This window comes from Sinocyclocheilus grahami, unplaced genomic scaffold (assembly GCF_001515645.1).
Source record: "Sinocyclocheilus grahami isolate Dianchi unplaced genomic scaffold, SAMN03320097.WGS_v1.1 scaffold260.1, whole genome shotgun sequence".
Lineage (NCBI taxonomy): Eukaryota > Metazoa > Chordata > Actinopteri > Cypriniformes > Cyprinidae > Sinocyclocheilus > Sinocyclocheilus grahami.
The window spans coordinates 810176-824379 of NW_015505439.1; the positions used below are offsets into that span (position 1 = coordinate 810176).

The 14204-nt window shown below is 37.1% G+C and overlaps 1 protein-coding gene across 1 annotated transcript in view; it reads right to left on the minus strand.

Moving 5' to 3' along the window:
• The window catches only part of LOC107599085 (myomegalin-like), a 42842-nt gene extending 28739 nt beyond the window's left edge, over positions 1–14103 (minus strand). The window contains exons 1-18 of the mRNA XM_016290572.1: positions 11971–14103; positions 9956–10093; positions 9678–9797; positions 8792–8884; positions 7653–8021; positions 7447–7551; positions 7128–7265; positions 6863–7042; positions 6583–6777; positions 6213–6491; positions 6019–6138; positions 5814–5889; positions 3460–3575; positions 2649–2818; positions 2406–2544; positions 2168–2327; positions 1012–1128; positions 449–881 (exon numbers count right to left, since the gene is read on the minus strand). Of these exons, the coding sequence (XP_016146058.1) occupies positions 449–881; positions 1012–1128; positions 2168–2327; positions 2406–2544; positions 2649–2818; positions 3460–3575; positions 5814–5889; positions 6019–6138; positions 6213–6491; positions 6583–6777; positions 6863–7042; positions 7128–7265; positions 7447–7551; positions 7653–8021; positions 8792–8884; positions 9678–9797; positions 9956–10093; positions 11971–13161 (4139 nt within the window). The 5' untranslated portion in view covers positions 13162–14103. The remainder of the gene's footprint in view (positions 1–448; positions 882–1011; positions 1129–2167; positions 2328–2405; positions 2545–2648; positions 2819–3459; positions 3576–5813; positions 5890–6018; positions 6139–6212; positions 6492–6582; positions 6778–6862; positions 7043–7127; positions 7266–7446; positions 7552–7652; positions 8022–8791; positions 8885–9677; positions 9798–9955; positions 10094–11970) is intronic.
• Positions 14104–14204: the final 101 nt, after the last annotated feature.

Here is a 14204-nt window from a genome sequence, read left to right on the forward strand (position 1 = left end):
TATATACATCAAATATAATGCATTAAAGGTTAGAATTATTCACTAATTACAAGTGGTCAATTGCAATTTATTTATTTACTTTATATTTAATCTAACTATAATATATAGTTATATTTATATATAATGTAACTATATTAAACTTGTATTTTTCTTTAATTGAAATACAATATTCTTGAATAATACAAATATAAACATGTACTGTATATTTATATACACACACATACATACATACATGTATACTTCTATAAATAAACTTTTATAGAAAAACTATTTCTATAAAAAGACAATATAAAGTAAATGTAATATATATAAAACAACGAAATAATTGCTAATTAAAAGTGACTCATTGCAAGTAATTTTACATTTTATTGAATTTATGTTACATTATACATTATTTAATTGAATTTACATTAATATTATTATATTAATATCACATGAATGTACTCACCCTGGGCAATTCACAGCTTTGCCACCTTCTGAATGACCTTTGCCCTTTCTGAGCTGCTCCTCCAGTGATGTCACACGGGATACGAGCTCCTGCAGCTCTCGGTCTTGCTTGGGCTGGCGGGGGAGAGACCCGAAGCCATCAGACGACTGCCAGCCCTCGTCCTCCTCAGCTGTACTCTGTGCCTCAGAGTTATCCAAGCCCCAGTTGACCTTTCGAGGAGTGCTGACTGGAGTGTCATCACATGTTTGGGCCTGCAAGCTACGGATCAGAGCCTGAGATTGGGAGAGCTGACCACGCAGGTCCTCTACCAGCTGCTGCATGTACGTCACATCATGTTTAGTCTTCCCAGAGTTCAATGAGCTGGGACCACCCCACCACTGAGAGCCCCCATCACGATAAGAGAGAGATGTGCACAGCTCCAGATCATCAAACTCTGCAGCAGAGAAAGACACACATTTGTTATTTACAAGAAGTTATGTTTTGATACAGTGTTTAAAAAGTAAAATTAGGCACTACAATTTTAAGACATAACGCCCCCTAGTGGTAACTTCAAATGAGAATACCTGGGCTGCTGGTGTCTTCTCTCTCTGCCTCATTCTCACTGCGGCCACATGTCTCATAACCCAGATCCTGGATGTCCACCTGGACCTGCTTATTGTCCTGCTGTACTGAAGTTTCCGCTACACGAAAGACCAGACAGATAGGTGTTTTAGGGACTGAAACTTTTCATATAATGCTTTTTATTTATGTTTGTGAGTCAGTGTTCATAACCGTTTTTTTTAAACTCACAGTTTAATCATTTTTTAGTCTATTGACAATATTTACTTAAAATTATTATAGTAAATTTAATTATAGTATTTATCTATTTACAGTTTTTATAGTAAACAATTATAATATACAGTAGTATAGTATTAATTAAATCATAGTATTATAGTAGTAAATATAATATTTCAATATATAGTATTTTGTCTGATTTATTCATTTTAGTTAATTTTACTCAAGCATTTTAATTGGCATCTAATTATATCTACAAAAATAACATTTCAGTTATCAAGCTATCAACAATTCAGTTATCATGTATTCAGATATTCTATATAATAATTTTAATGCATCAACATTTAATAAAAAATCATTTGAAAACTGTCATTGTTTTGAAAACCCGCTCTCCTGAAATAACTAAACATAATCAAATGCACTATTTTGACCATTTCATTTTAAATACATTCTGACTATATAAGTTTAAAGGAACACTCCACTATTTTTGAAAATAGGCTCATTTTCCAACTCCCCTAGCGTTAAACAGTTGAGTTTTACTGTTTTCGAATCCATTCAGCCGATCTCCGGGTCTGGCGGTAGCACTTTTAGCTTAGCTTAGCATTGATCATTGAATCTGATTAGACCGTTAGCATCTCGCTCAAAAATGACCAAAGAGTTTCTATATTTTTCCTATTTAAAACTTGACTCTTCTGTAGTTACATTGTGTACTAAGACCGACGGAAAATGAAAAGTTGCGATTTTCTAGGCCGATATGACTATTTTCAGGCGCTGCGTAATATAATTGCGCCTGCTGCACCCATGGTACGGCAGCAAAGTTCCTTGATTATTACACCGGAATGAGACTTCCTTTAAGTAACTTTTGCATTTGTGGGATTATGAGCATTATTTGTTAACAAAGATTTCTGTCAGCAGTTTCACTGATGAGACTTTGTGATTACTCACTGCGCAGTTCTCTGTAGTCTTTAAGTTGTTGGGCTTGAGCTTGAACTGTGGCCTCTGACACCATGAGTCTCTCCTGAAGCTCTCTGCTCTCCTGCTGGACCTGCTCAAGGTCAGATTTCAGTCGCACCGTCTGGTCACACACTGGCTCCCTTTCATTGGGCTGAAATACAAACATGTATGAAAGTTTGCAGTAAAAACTCATGGACGTTATTAACCTTCAAGTGTAAAGCAAACTCACCTCTACACCAACTGCATCCACCAGCTGTCCATCGGACTGTCCATCTGATGTGCTCTTCTGTCCATCATTCTGAGGCTTTCTTCCTGTCACCATAATCTTGAGCTCTTCATTTTCAGAGCATATAGTAAAGAAAGCTTTCCTGTTTTAGGAGTACCGGACACACACAAAATAGAATTTGACACATTTTAACATTTATTATTTGTAAAATAGCCTTTTGTAAGTTTGTTGTACAGATAGCTGTACCTCATTTGAGAGAGAGAGGAGAAGCCAGCCTTTTCCAACTGGGACTTGAGCTCCATCAGTTCTCTCTCTACTGCCCTCCTCTGCTCCACCAGTAACTTGACCTCCGCCAGTCCCGGACCCTCAGCTACTGCATCCTGGCAGCCCTTAAGACCTCTATGCTGATCACAGCTCTATGAAAGGAAAATAAATAGAATAAAAAAAAAAAACAATAATAATAAAAATGACAAAAGCACATAATAAAATGACTAAACAATAAAAATTGTAAAACAAAAATAAAGACAAAAAACAGCGCAAAATTAAACTAAAATTAAAAAGAAAACTGAAAATATTAAAATAAATGCTAATTCAAAATAATAATAAAAACTCTTTATATTTCTTATTTATTTTTAATAATTTATTTGTATTGAATTTTTATTTTATTTTCTTATTTGCATGTTATTTTTATGTTTTTGTTATCTAATTTTTATATTCTTTAAAAAAGTCTCACTTTTTAGCATAAAGCAATTTAAATTACCATTGTGTATAAAATGTGCTATGTAAATAAACTTGATTTGCCAATACTGTACTGTACTGTATAAGTGAGCATGGTTGTAGAATTGATTTTTTTTTGTATGCTGCAACATACAAAAGGCTAGTATAGTATTGTATGGTATAGTATAGTACAGTAGTTAGCTAGGATTTAAATCTTTGAAGCTCAATATAAATGCAAAATATTTCTGATGTGCTGTATTTATATACCTTCCGACATAAACCTACGTGACTATGACCAAAATACATGCAGTACTATTATGCTTTCAGCATGTTGTCATACCTGTACACTGACCAAAGACTGAGCCGTCAGTTTGGAGCGCTCCTCATCTTCGGTACTGTCTGCAAACTCACTATTGCAGTCTTCATCATCCTCCTCTCCATCATCTGATGTAAAACCTAGAGGAAAAAGTGCTGCATTGTTAGTACAGAAATACACCCAAATGCATTCACACACTCACAAAGACATGTGCACTGACTGTTGCTAGTGTCACTATGGAGACTAGTGAACATAATACTCTAATGAGGCTCATCTTACTGACAGTGGGCTTCTCTGAATAACCTTTCATCTGCAGCATATTCACAAACTATTCTACTATAAAACCAAGCTAATCCAGGACCATATTGACTCTCAATGACAAAACGGATTCTTCAGGCCAGTATACACACAAAAAACAAGCAGAAAGACAGGAAGAGCAAGAGCAATAGATACAAATACTCATTTCCTGAGTGGCAGCACTGCCCAGTTCTGGATTCATTCCACTACTGTACAAATTAATATGATTTGTACAAGTTAACAGAATATTCAAAAAGTTTTTTTTAGATTGCTATATTGTACATTCAGTGGTATATTTTCTGGGGGTCGTCTAACTTTAAAACAGGATTAAAAAATAAAGGGTAACACTTTACAATAAGGTTCATTAGTTAACTACTTTAGATAACATGAACTAAGAATGAACAATATTTCTACAGCATTTAATAGTTCATGTTAATTTCAACATTTACCAATGCATTAAAATCAAAAGTTATGCTTGTTAGCATTAGTTAATGTACTGTGAATTAACATGAACTAACAATGAACGACTGTATTACTATTAACTAACATTAACAAAGATTAAAAAATACTGTAATAAATGTATTGTTCATTGTTTGTTCATGTTAGTTAGTACATTAACTAATGGAATGTTATTGTAAAGTGTTACCAAATAAAGTGTAGATAAAAAGTTTTAATATATATATATATATAAATAACATATCTGCAGTGATACTGGATTTTGGAAACAGGTTTAGCCAACAAGATTCCACTATTAATGAATATTAAAATATAAGTTTTATAAAGGGAAAGCTGCTAACACACTATCAATTTATGAACTAATGCTTATTGTGCACTGCATTTATTTACTAATGAACAGATTAATGTGAGAATTTCATGACAAGAGATTTGATATAAATCAGCTACTGGCTTCTGTTAAGATTTCAGAACCTTTGGTGAATGACATTATTATTCTGGATTGTGTGTCACAGGACAATACTGAGCAATGAGCTCCATTGTGTATGTTGTATAGTATCCAAAACAGCATCTCTAGGACTTTTATCAAATATTTTAGCTTCATATACTGTATGGATCATATATAAACACAAATATTAAGAAAATGTGTTTGGTTAGGTTTACTGTGCATCATTTAAACATGGGCACTGATTGTGCTTGTGACTTTGGGAAATGGGAAAGAATGGAAAGAGAAGAGAAAGATATAGAAGAGAAAAGATCAGCCCAAAGGCCCACTATGTCCCAGTATAAATAAACACGTTTTCACCATATCACCCCAGTGGTCTTTTTTCTTTTGATTGAGTATATTTCATCAAATAATTTACTGAGAGTCAAAATGATCATGGTACATACAAAAAAAAAAAGCACAACACATATATTATTTAAATGTCCATAAAGGCATTAGTTAGGCAGTAACGTGATGTATTCAGCTCAATACTAAGTGCAAACAATCTGTATATGACATGCTACAAACATCAGTTGTTATTATGCATGCAGAGACACACTTCTGTTATCATATATTTAACTATATATATATATGCTCTACACCTATTGAATAAATCATTATTCTAAAACAACAAAGCAGCACTTAAATACAATGAAACTGTCATTTTGTACTACAGTCTTTCCAGAGTGCATTTTTTACAGGTTTCTACAGTGATCGTGAAATGAGATAAGACCCACTTTTTGTAGCCCTCAAATTTATATATTAACGTTTTTTTTGCTTTAAATTAATAACTTACAGTTAAGCATGTGGAATATTAGAAAAAAAAATCAAAATGAGCTCAAATACAAATGATTGCACTATTAAAAACAAAATAAAACATTCAAAAACTTCATGCACACAGGTAAGATTAAATACAAGTAAGCATTATGTTGTTAGAATCCATTACAATAGTATCTACAAGATTCTAGTGGCTTCAAATAACTAAAAATGCACAAATCAGTCTTTAGTTGTTCCTAATTCAGACACTGGTTAATCTCAGAACATGCTTATCTAGCAATTATAATCGTGATGCAATGCACAAAGCATCATTTGTCCTCTGCAGCCAGGAGGCCACATTACAGACCAAACTGCAGCCCGTCCCCACCTCCAAAATCAGCATGAGATTTAGCCGCATGTCCTGTTTCCATGGACACCAGTGGATCCAAAAAAGCAATAGCCTGCTTAAAAAATAATAATCATACAATATATGTATAAACAGTTGAAACTGTACAGTACCAAACAAGTCATGTAGTTTAATGCTCATTCAGTTTATTTCATTTAAGCTCAGCCTTTTTTGTTGATATGCTTACCTTGTGATTAATGCAGGTAGCGTCCTGATGCTCCACCTTCTCTCTCAGCATCTGTAGCTCTTGGGTCAGTTGATCTACTAGTGGTAAATCTGATGGATCCACCAACTGCATCTGCAAGTCCTGAATAAATCAACTCAATAAACACCCACACCTACAAAACCCTAAAATTCTAAACTTAAAGGCTAAACACAAACCTTGATGATTTCCTCTTTGATGCTCACAGTCCTGCTCAAAGCCTCTATATCCGAGGCCTGGGTCTTGAGTTGGTCTTGGAGGGACGCCAGGGTGACATGCAGGGCAGTAAGTTGGTTATGGGCCTCTCTTTCTCTGCGGAGAGTCAGTCGGAGCTCATCCTGAAGAGTTTGTGTGTCTGCTTCGGTCGACTGTGGGTTAGCCGACCCAAGTTGTCTACGTAGCTCCTGCAATCGAGCGGTCTGTTCGGCCATCACCTGTCCCACACGCCCTGCAGAATCCTGGGAGATTGAGTGTAATGTTAAAAAGTGATTTAAAGCTCAGGAGGTACATTAGATTGTGTAACGATGTCTGTCAGTGGTAGAGTGTTACCCTGATGTACTGCTCTCTTGCATTGATGGTGTTGAGCAGGTCTTGGACTTGTGAGTGATGCTCTTGAGTCTGTCTGCTGCGGTCCGACAGCAGCTCCTGGAACAAATGTTCCTTGAGCTGAAGCCGAGACTTCAGCTCCTCAGCCACCTCATTGGACCCGACAGACACTTCACTGAGAAGAACCACAGTCATCTCCTGCAGAGAGATGCATGTTGGAAAGAATGAAGCTAAAGAGTTTAAAAGAACACACATGTGCATTATATCTGAAGTGTGCATTCACCTCCGCCTCTTTGGTGCGTGTGTGCAGTGATGTCTGCAGCTGACTGATTAAAGTGTCCCTTTCTCTCAGGCTGCGCATGTGTGACTCTTCTTTCTCACGCTGAACGCTCTGAGCATTGTGCCAGGCCTCACAAACTTGCTCCAGCGCTAAACCTTTACCACGAAGCAGCAACTCCAGACTCTGTATAGATTAGAACAATAAGTTATGAACAGATCGTAATGCTGATTTTCACAATTTTAGCAGCATGCAGGTGTGACATGAATACCATGATTGTTTCCTCATTGTTGGACAGCACACATCGAAGTTTCTCCAGGTCTCTCTCTTTCTCTCTCAGCAGCAGTTGCAGTTTACGCACCTCGTCTTCCTTCTGTTCCATGCACGTGAACTTATCATCTATCGCTCTCTGAGACAGATAAGGCAAAGTTTATTGATTCATACACAATAGTAATTCTAAGAAAATAAAGACATACAATACTTGATCTATAATTATTGATCTATTAAGATAAATATTGAATATTCATCTATTAAGCACTTCTGCATACTGCATGTTTTGTAAATTAGTTTGTGTATGTGTGTTTATGTACCTCCAGTGCTCGATCTCTTTCCTGAATGCGTTGTTTTAGCTTGTGGATGAGGTTGTCTCTACTACCAGCAGCCTCTTTCTGACTATCCACTGGCTCACTGTAGTCCTGATCAAACAAAGTATATAGCATCAGAGATTAACATCTTTAGTGAAAGTTTATCAGTACAAGGACTTAATTATTATCAAAATGTTCTTTGCATGTCTCACTTCTATCAGACGTTCTTTGTGCTCTAGTGAGGTCTGCAGTTCTCGAATGGTCCTCTTTCTTTCCTCAGCCTCTTTCTCCCTCTGTTTCCATTCGTCTCTCCATTTCTCCTCCATTTGTTGTACCTCAAAGCGAGCTTTCTCTAGAGCAGCCTGTAGATCCTGGTTGTGTCTTTCTGCCTCCTGGTGGTGTTGCAAGGCTCTCTGCAGGTCAGCCTGGAGGCGCTGGTTTGCACGAGCCAGGTCTTCTTCTCGCCTCTGGCCCTGCTGCTGTGCTCTTTGAAGGCCCTGCAGCTCCAGCTGGGCTGAGAACAGAGAGCCCTGGAGGTCCAACAGATCAGTCTGCAGACGACTCGGAGCCACTCCAGACACCTGTGCCAACAAGCAGTCAAGCCGTTGGGAGAGAGAACCAGATATCCAAGTCATTCTCTAGTGGCTGTAATAAAAACTTAACAGAACTGATTCAAATGGATTTGAGAGTAAACAGGAGTAGTGGTCGACCGATATGGGTTTTTTGACAGTCGATGCCGATATCTTGGAAAGCAGGGTGGCCGATGGCCGATATAATTTTATTTATTTTAACTTATATTTAAGAAATTTTAAATCATTTGAAAATGGATTAAAAATAATTGTGTAAAATAAACATACTTATACTTTAGAAGACAAAGCATTTTTCACAAATAAATAAATATTTAATAAAAATCTATTTAAAAAGGAAGTAAACACGGTAACCAACAGGGCACTCAGTGTTCTGGGAAGTTTGTGTGAATCATTTTTTATTTATTTTTTTCTAATAAAGCCAAGGTAACACTCATTTTACATACAGCACGCAATGAAAATGACATGAATATGACAGTGGGCAACTGCATAAAGCACAGTTTTTGACAGTTTGACGATCGCACGTCTCCAGTGAAGCTGAACTCTCCTCCTGTCAGCATTCAATTTGCACGGACCGACCGTCACACAGAGAACACGCGATCATGCACACTTCTCAAGATCTTAACTAGATTCGACTAAGTCTGCAAGGTTTGTGACTTATCGGACGATGCCGATATCTGAAAAATGCCAAATATCGGCCGATATATCGGTCGACCACTAAACAGGAGTGTGATCTTTACATTTTACTGAAGGAGGATTCCCACCTGCTGCTGCTGAAGCTGGTAATGATTGTTCTGTTGCTTCAGAGAGTGCAGAAGTTCCTTCTGCTCTTCAATGAGCTGGTGGAGATCAGTAATCTAAGCATGAAAATACATTGTTTTCATTAACATAGTTTGAATCTCAGCTTAAAAAAATAAGATATGTATCAATTAAGCATTGCAAGTAGATTTAATCACACACTAATCAAATGATTTATCATAAGGCATTTGAGATGTTTATGTAGAAAAAAAGCAAAAGCATTTGTTATGTAAAAATTTTGTAATTTTTTTGATAACGTCTTCAGCTTTTTAATTGTTAGTTTTATCAAAAAATTGTCACCTAACACTACATTTACCTTATTCAACGTCCATAGCTAGAAAAGTGAACTTCAGAGATTAGCATATCACCAAAATGCTACATATATAATTAAATGCCAACTATATTATAAATGCATTCTATTTTTACTTTTTATTATTATTTACTTTTTTATTTTTTCCTTTTACCTGTTACTAATGTTTAATTATTATTATTTATGTTTAATTATAGTTATTATTATTATTAGTTAATTATTATTTAATGTATGTTCAAAAACGTCACAATTTAAACTCCTTTGCGATGTTTGGAGCAGAAACATAAGAATTCTTACTTTATCGCATTAATACTCAAAATGTGTTTCTGGGTCAAAGTGACTCAAAAAGATGACATATTAATGCGCCCAGTTCATAGAACTGATTTTTGATTGTAGAATGATCAATTTATGTGGCTATGTAACTTCAAACCTAACTTTTCCCATACTTTAACTAACAGTCCAAATGCCAAACAGTGTGTTTCAAGCAAGTGAGGAAAGCCTGATATTCCAGTCACCGCTTTGAGCTTTCGGGGCAGACATACCTCACAGTCTTTAGTGTTGCGTGAGTCACTCAAGTTCTGTATTGTTCTCTCCTGACCACATGCTGCTTCTCTGAGAGAGCGTAGTTCAATTTCCATGTCCCCAAGCCTCTGTTGTAACTTCTATTCACACACACAAACCTCAGCACAATAATGATTTAATGATTCTCATTCCTGATGAGACACAACAACACCATAGCAACAACAGTACACCGTAATAACTTGACAGTCAAATGACAAATAACTGTTGCTTTATGAAACATCACATTTGATGTCAATACCTTATTACTGCCCTCGCTTTCTCGGATCTTGGTCTGGAGAGACTGGACCTGTTGTTGGGCCTTCTGCAGCTCGCTCACACACTGACCCGCTGTGTTCTCGTATTCCGCCAGCTGACACTGCTGCTCCTCAATCAACCTCTGAAACAGACAGTTCATAGAAACAAATATTTTAAACTCTAAGATTACAGTTACTTGTTTCAGAGAGAGAGAAATGTATTAACATTTGATTTGACTTGAAATTTAAGTTGTCTTTTCTGCTGATGCAAGCAAGATCAACTGGCCTGACAAAAATAACATTAATCAATCCAATCAAACTTTTATAATTTCCTACTCAATATTCAGGTTATAGAAATTATGAATATAGAAAAAATGCTGTTTCATGTTTTGAGAGTCAATACTTTGCATGGAATCACGCAAAGTTGATTACTAAAAAAAACTATTAATGCGAGTGAGAGGACACATGCAGTGCTGAATAAACAGTTATGACCATAGCCTGCCTCTACAACTTCCTCAGGAAGTCTTATTTTTCCATGGCGGCATGCCATTCACTTCCTTGTTTTTCATTTTCACTTAACATCATTTCTGTCTTTATTTACTGACATAAGGTCTTATAATGATAAATATAAAATGAGTCTCTATAATAAACAGAGACTTTACTGTGCACAAAAATATATTTTGAAATGTATTAACATTTGATTTGACTTGAAATTTAAGTTGTCTTTTCTGCTGATGCAAGCAAGATCAACTGGCCTGACAAAAATAACATTAATCAATCCAATCAAACTTTTATAATTTCCTACTCAATATTCAGGTTATAGAAATTAAATGTATTGCAAATGCTGTTTCATGTTTTGAGAGTCAATACTTTGCATGGAATCACGCAAAGTTGATTACTAAAAAAAACTATTAATGCGAGTGAGAGGACACATGCAGTGCTGAATAAACAGTTATGACCATTGCCTGCCTCTACAACTTCCTCAGGAAGTCTTATTTTTCCATGGCGGCATGCCATTCACTTCCTTGTTTTTCATTTTCACTTAACATCATTTCTGTCTTTATTTACTGACATAAGGTCTTATAATGATAAATATAAAATGAGTCTCTATAATAAACAGAGACTTTACTGTGCACAAAAATATATTTTGTCTAGCAAAAATTAAAAACATTGTATTGCCAAAATGATCATATATCATACTTCATACTGTTGTTAGCATATCGCTCAACACTATTGTGGAAACAGTGTTTTTTTTTTTCCAGAATTCTTTGACAAATAGAAAGTTCAAAACAACAGCATTTAATTGAAACTGAAATTATTTGTAACATTTTAAATGTTTTACTATAATTTTTAATCAACTAAATGCACCCTTGCTGAACAAAAGCAAAAAAATTCTAACTGTATTAAAAACATTGTATTGCCAAAATGATCATATATCATACTTCATACTGTTGTTAGCATATCGCTCAACACTATTGTGGAAACAGTGTTTTTTTTTTTTCCAGAATTCTTTGACAAATAGAAAGTTCAAAAGAACAGCATTTATTTGAAACTGAAATTATTTGTAACATTTTAAATGTTTTACTATAATTTTTAATCAACTAAATGCACCCTTGCTGAACAAAAGCAAAAAAATTCTAACTGACCCTAAAGTTTTGATTGGTAGTGTAAATATAGAGCCAATATGTATTCATTAGAGGAGCGAGAATAAAATGATCCCTTTAGAATTAGCCTGTGGCAGGAAGCACTGTTGCTCTCAACAACAGTTGCTAAGAAGATGATGGGTAACCTAGCAATCAAAAGCAATCAGAGAGCCGGAGAGCTCTGGGAGGAAAAAAGGCCTGAGGGAGTTCTTCATCTACTCATCTAGTTTATGCCCTATAAATTCATCTTCCCTGTTTCTTAATATACTTTGTACAAACAGAAGATGCTTTTCAAACAACCCTAATTTATTCCTCCTTTTCTTCATTCTAATGATTTTCTGAGGTTTTCCTGAGATTCCTTAGGTCTTCCTGTTTACCTTCTGAAGGCCCAATGGCTTGCACTGTACATAATCATCAAACCACAGCGCTTCCATTTCTGCCAACTCAAGCTGAAGCTCCTGCTGGATGCTGGAAGGAGCATCTGGAAGATGGGGAGAAATGGGACACTCTATCCCAATGGAAGACACCTGTAGCAGAGGGTAAGAACTCTCCATGGGTGTAGTGATAGGTTTGAGGAGCACAGGAATTCGACTACCTCTGTGACTCTGAAGAGGGTGATATTCAAAGCTTTTAAGCAAGCTGAGGGCCATATCAATTCCACACACAGAACTAGGCATCTTGATGGCAGATCGTTCCTCTTCAGACTCTCCCTGCACTGTGTTAGGATGGACTTTAGGATTAGACTCTTGGGTGACATCTACAGCAGTGTCCAAAGACTCCACAGAGGAGGCAGGACTCACACAGACAGGCTCTGGATCACTGAGCTGGCGAGATTGATTGTTCTCGTCAGGTTCCGTTTCTGGTGGAGGAGCGGATGGGATGGTTTCTTCAGCGCTGTCCTGAACACTACCGGAGTAACGTGTGGAGGGCCCGCAGGAAGTGCTCCGACCCACTTTCCTAGGAACCTTGCAGACAGCCTCATAATCTGAATCTGCCACTCGCAGTGCAGCGCACCCTTTGCACTTCCTGGGACGGGGACCTGAAGTGGCATCCGCTGCCACATGGCATTGATGGTGAACAGGGCATTGGTGGTCTTGAACCTGCTCCTGAGTGTCATTCTCAGCCCAGGACTCATAAACAGAGTATGCCAGATCTTCCTGCAATAGAGCGTTGTATTCAGCTTCAGCCAACCTGGAGAAGTCAACTACAGAAGAGTCCGCAGCACCGCTATCCACTCCAAAATCATCTGCATTGTTTTTGCGGTACAGTCCACCAATGCACTGCCTGAGCCTGTCTTTCTCCAACAAGAGCTTCTGCATCCGTTCAACGGACAATGCCTCCACCCTGGCGATCACAGTGTCGAAGCGGTACATTCGGTCCAGCATGAAGGCACACTTGCTGCAGGCAAACTCTCCCCTGCCGTCTCGGGTCATTTCCCTGCCCAATGCGTAGGACAGCAGCACCTGCAGACTCAGCTTGGCCGTTGGGTGGAAGATCCATCGCCGCTGGTTACCATTCAGCTCCCTTGCACAGATGCGACAACCGTCCTTCATCTTCGAGTCCAACATTATAAATCTTCAATTAAATAATAATCTACAGTAGTTTGTGGCAAGAGCCAAAGTGAAAATGTCATGGCATATAAAGTTCCAAATTTGCTATCTACTCTTCTCCAGTGCCCAGCAATGGAAAATAAGACATTTAAAAAATAAGGCAAAGTATCTATATTTAAAAATATAATTAGAAATTATAACAACAATTTCATGTCACTTTTTATCATAGATGAAATGACGCCTTTAAATAATTCCGGTCAATCCACTAAATCTTAAAGTTGTACTATTTTATATCCTTATTTATGCCCTTCAGATCGTTCTTTAAATAGATATATCGCTGGAAATAAATTTCGGTTTTGATTTCGATGTCGAGATGCTCGTCCTCCTCAACGGAAATAAAGATGCATGGTTTGTCCTTCACTCTAGCGCTCCAGATTATGTTTCATTCGCTCTTCTGTGAAGACGCCGACATGACAGGACATCATTTATATCCCACTGCCCGAGTCCGGTTAAAAACGTATCATTTTTAAATAACCACCATTAGCCGAAATGTAGACGGAAATAATATCATATTCTGTCCCCGAACGGTCACACTAAAGGTTGACAGTATTTCGTGTAAAATACGGGTTCCGATATACAGACACAGCGCAGCTGCAAAGGTTGTGGCAAGAGTGAGGCGGGGGAAAATGGCGCGTACCATTTTATGGACAAAGAGGGGTGTCGAAAATATACGTTTCTACAATATATCTTACTTATTTAAAACGTAGTAACGGTTGCTATCTTCTTAACACGCACTAATATTAAAACCACCTTATAATCTGACGTTTTATCGTCCATTGTTTTTCAGCAGTGTTTTTGTAAATTCTTCGAGCACCCCTCGGTGTACGCAGTGGCACCGGTCACACATAGAGAACAAGCCATGCAAACGATGGCACTACTTTACATACTTATTTCCATTTTTGACAAAGAAATGCAACTGAGAAAGTGATTTTGTTTTTCCGACGTACTGGTATCTATCTATCTATCTATCTATCTATCTATCTATCTATCTATCTATCTAT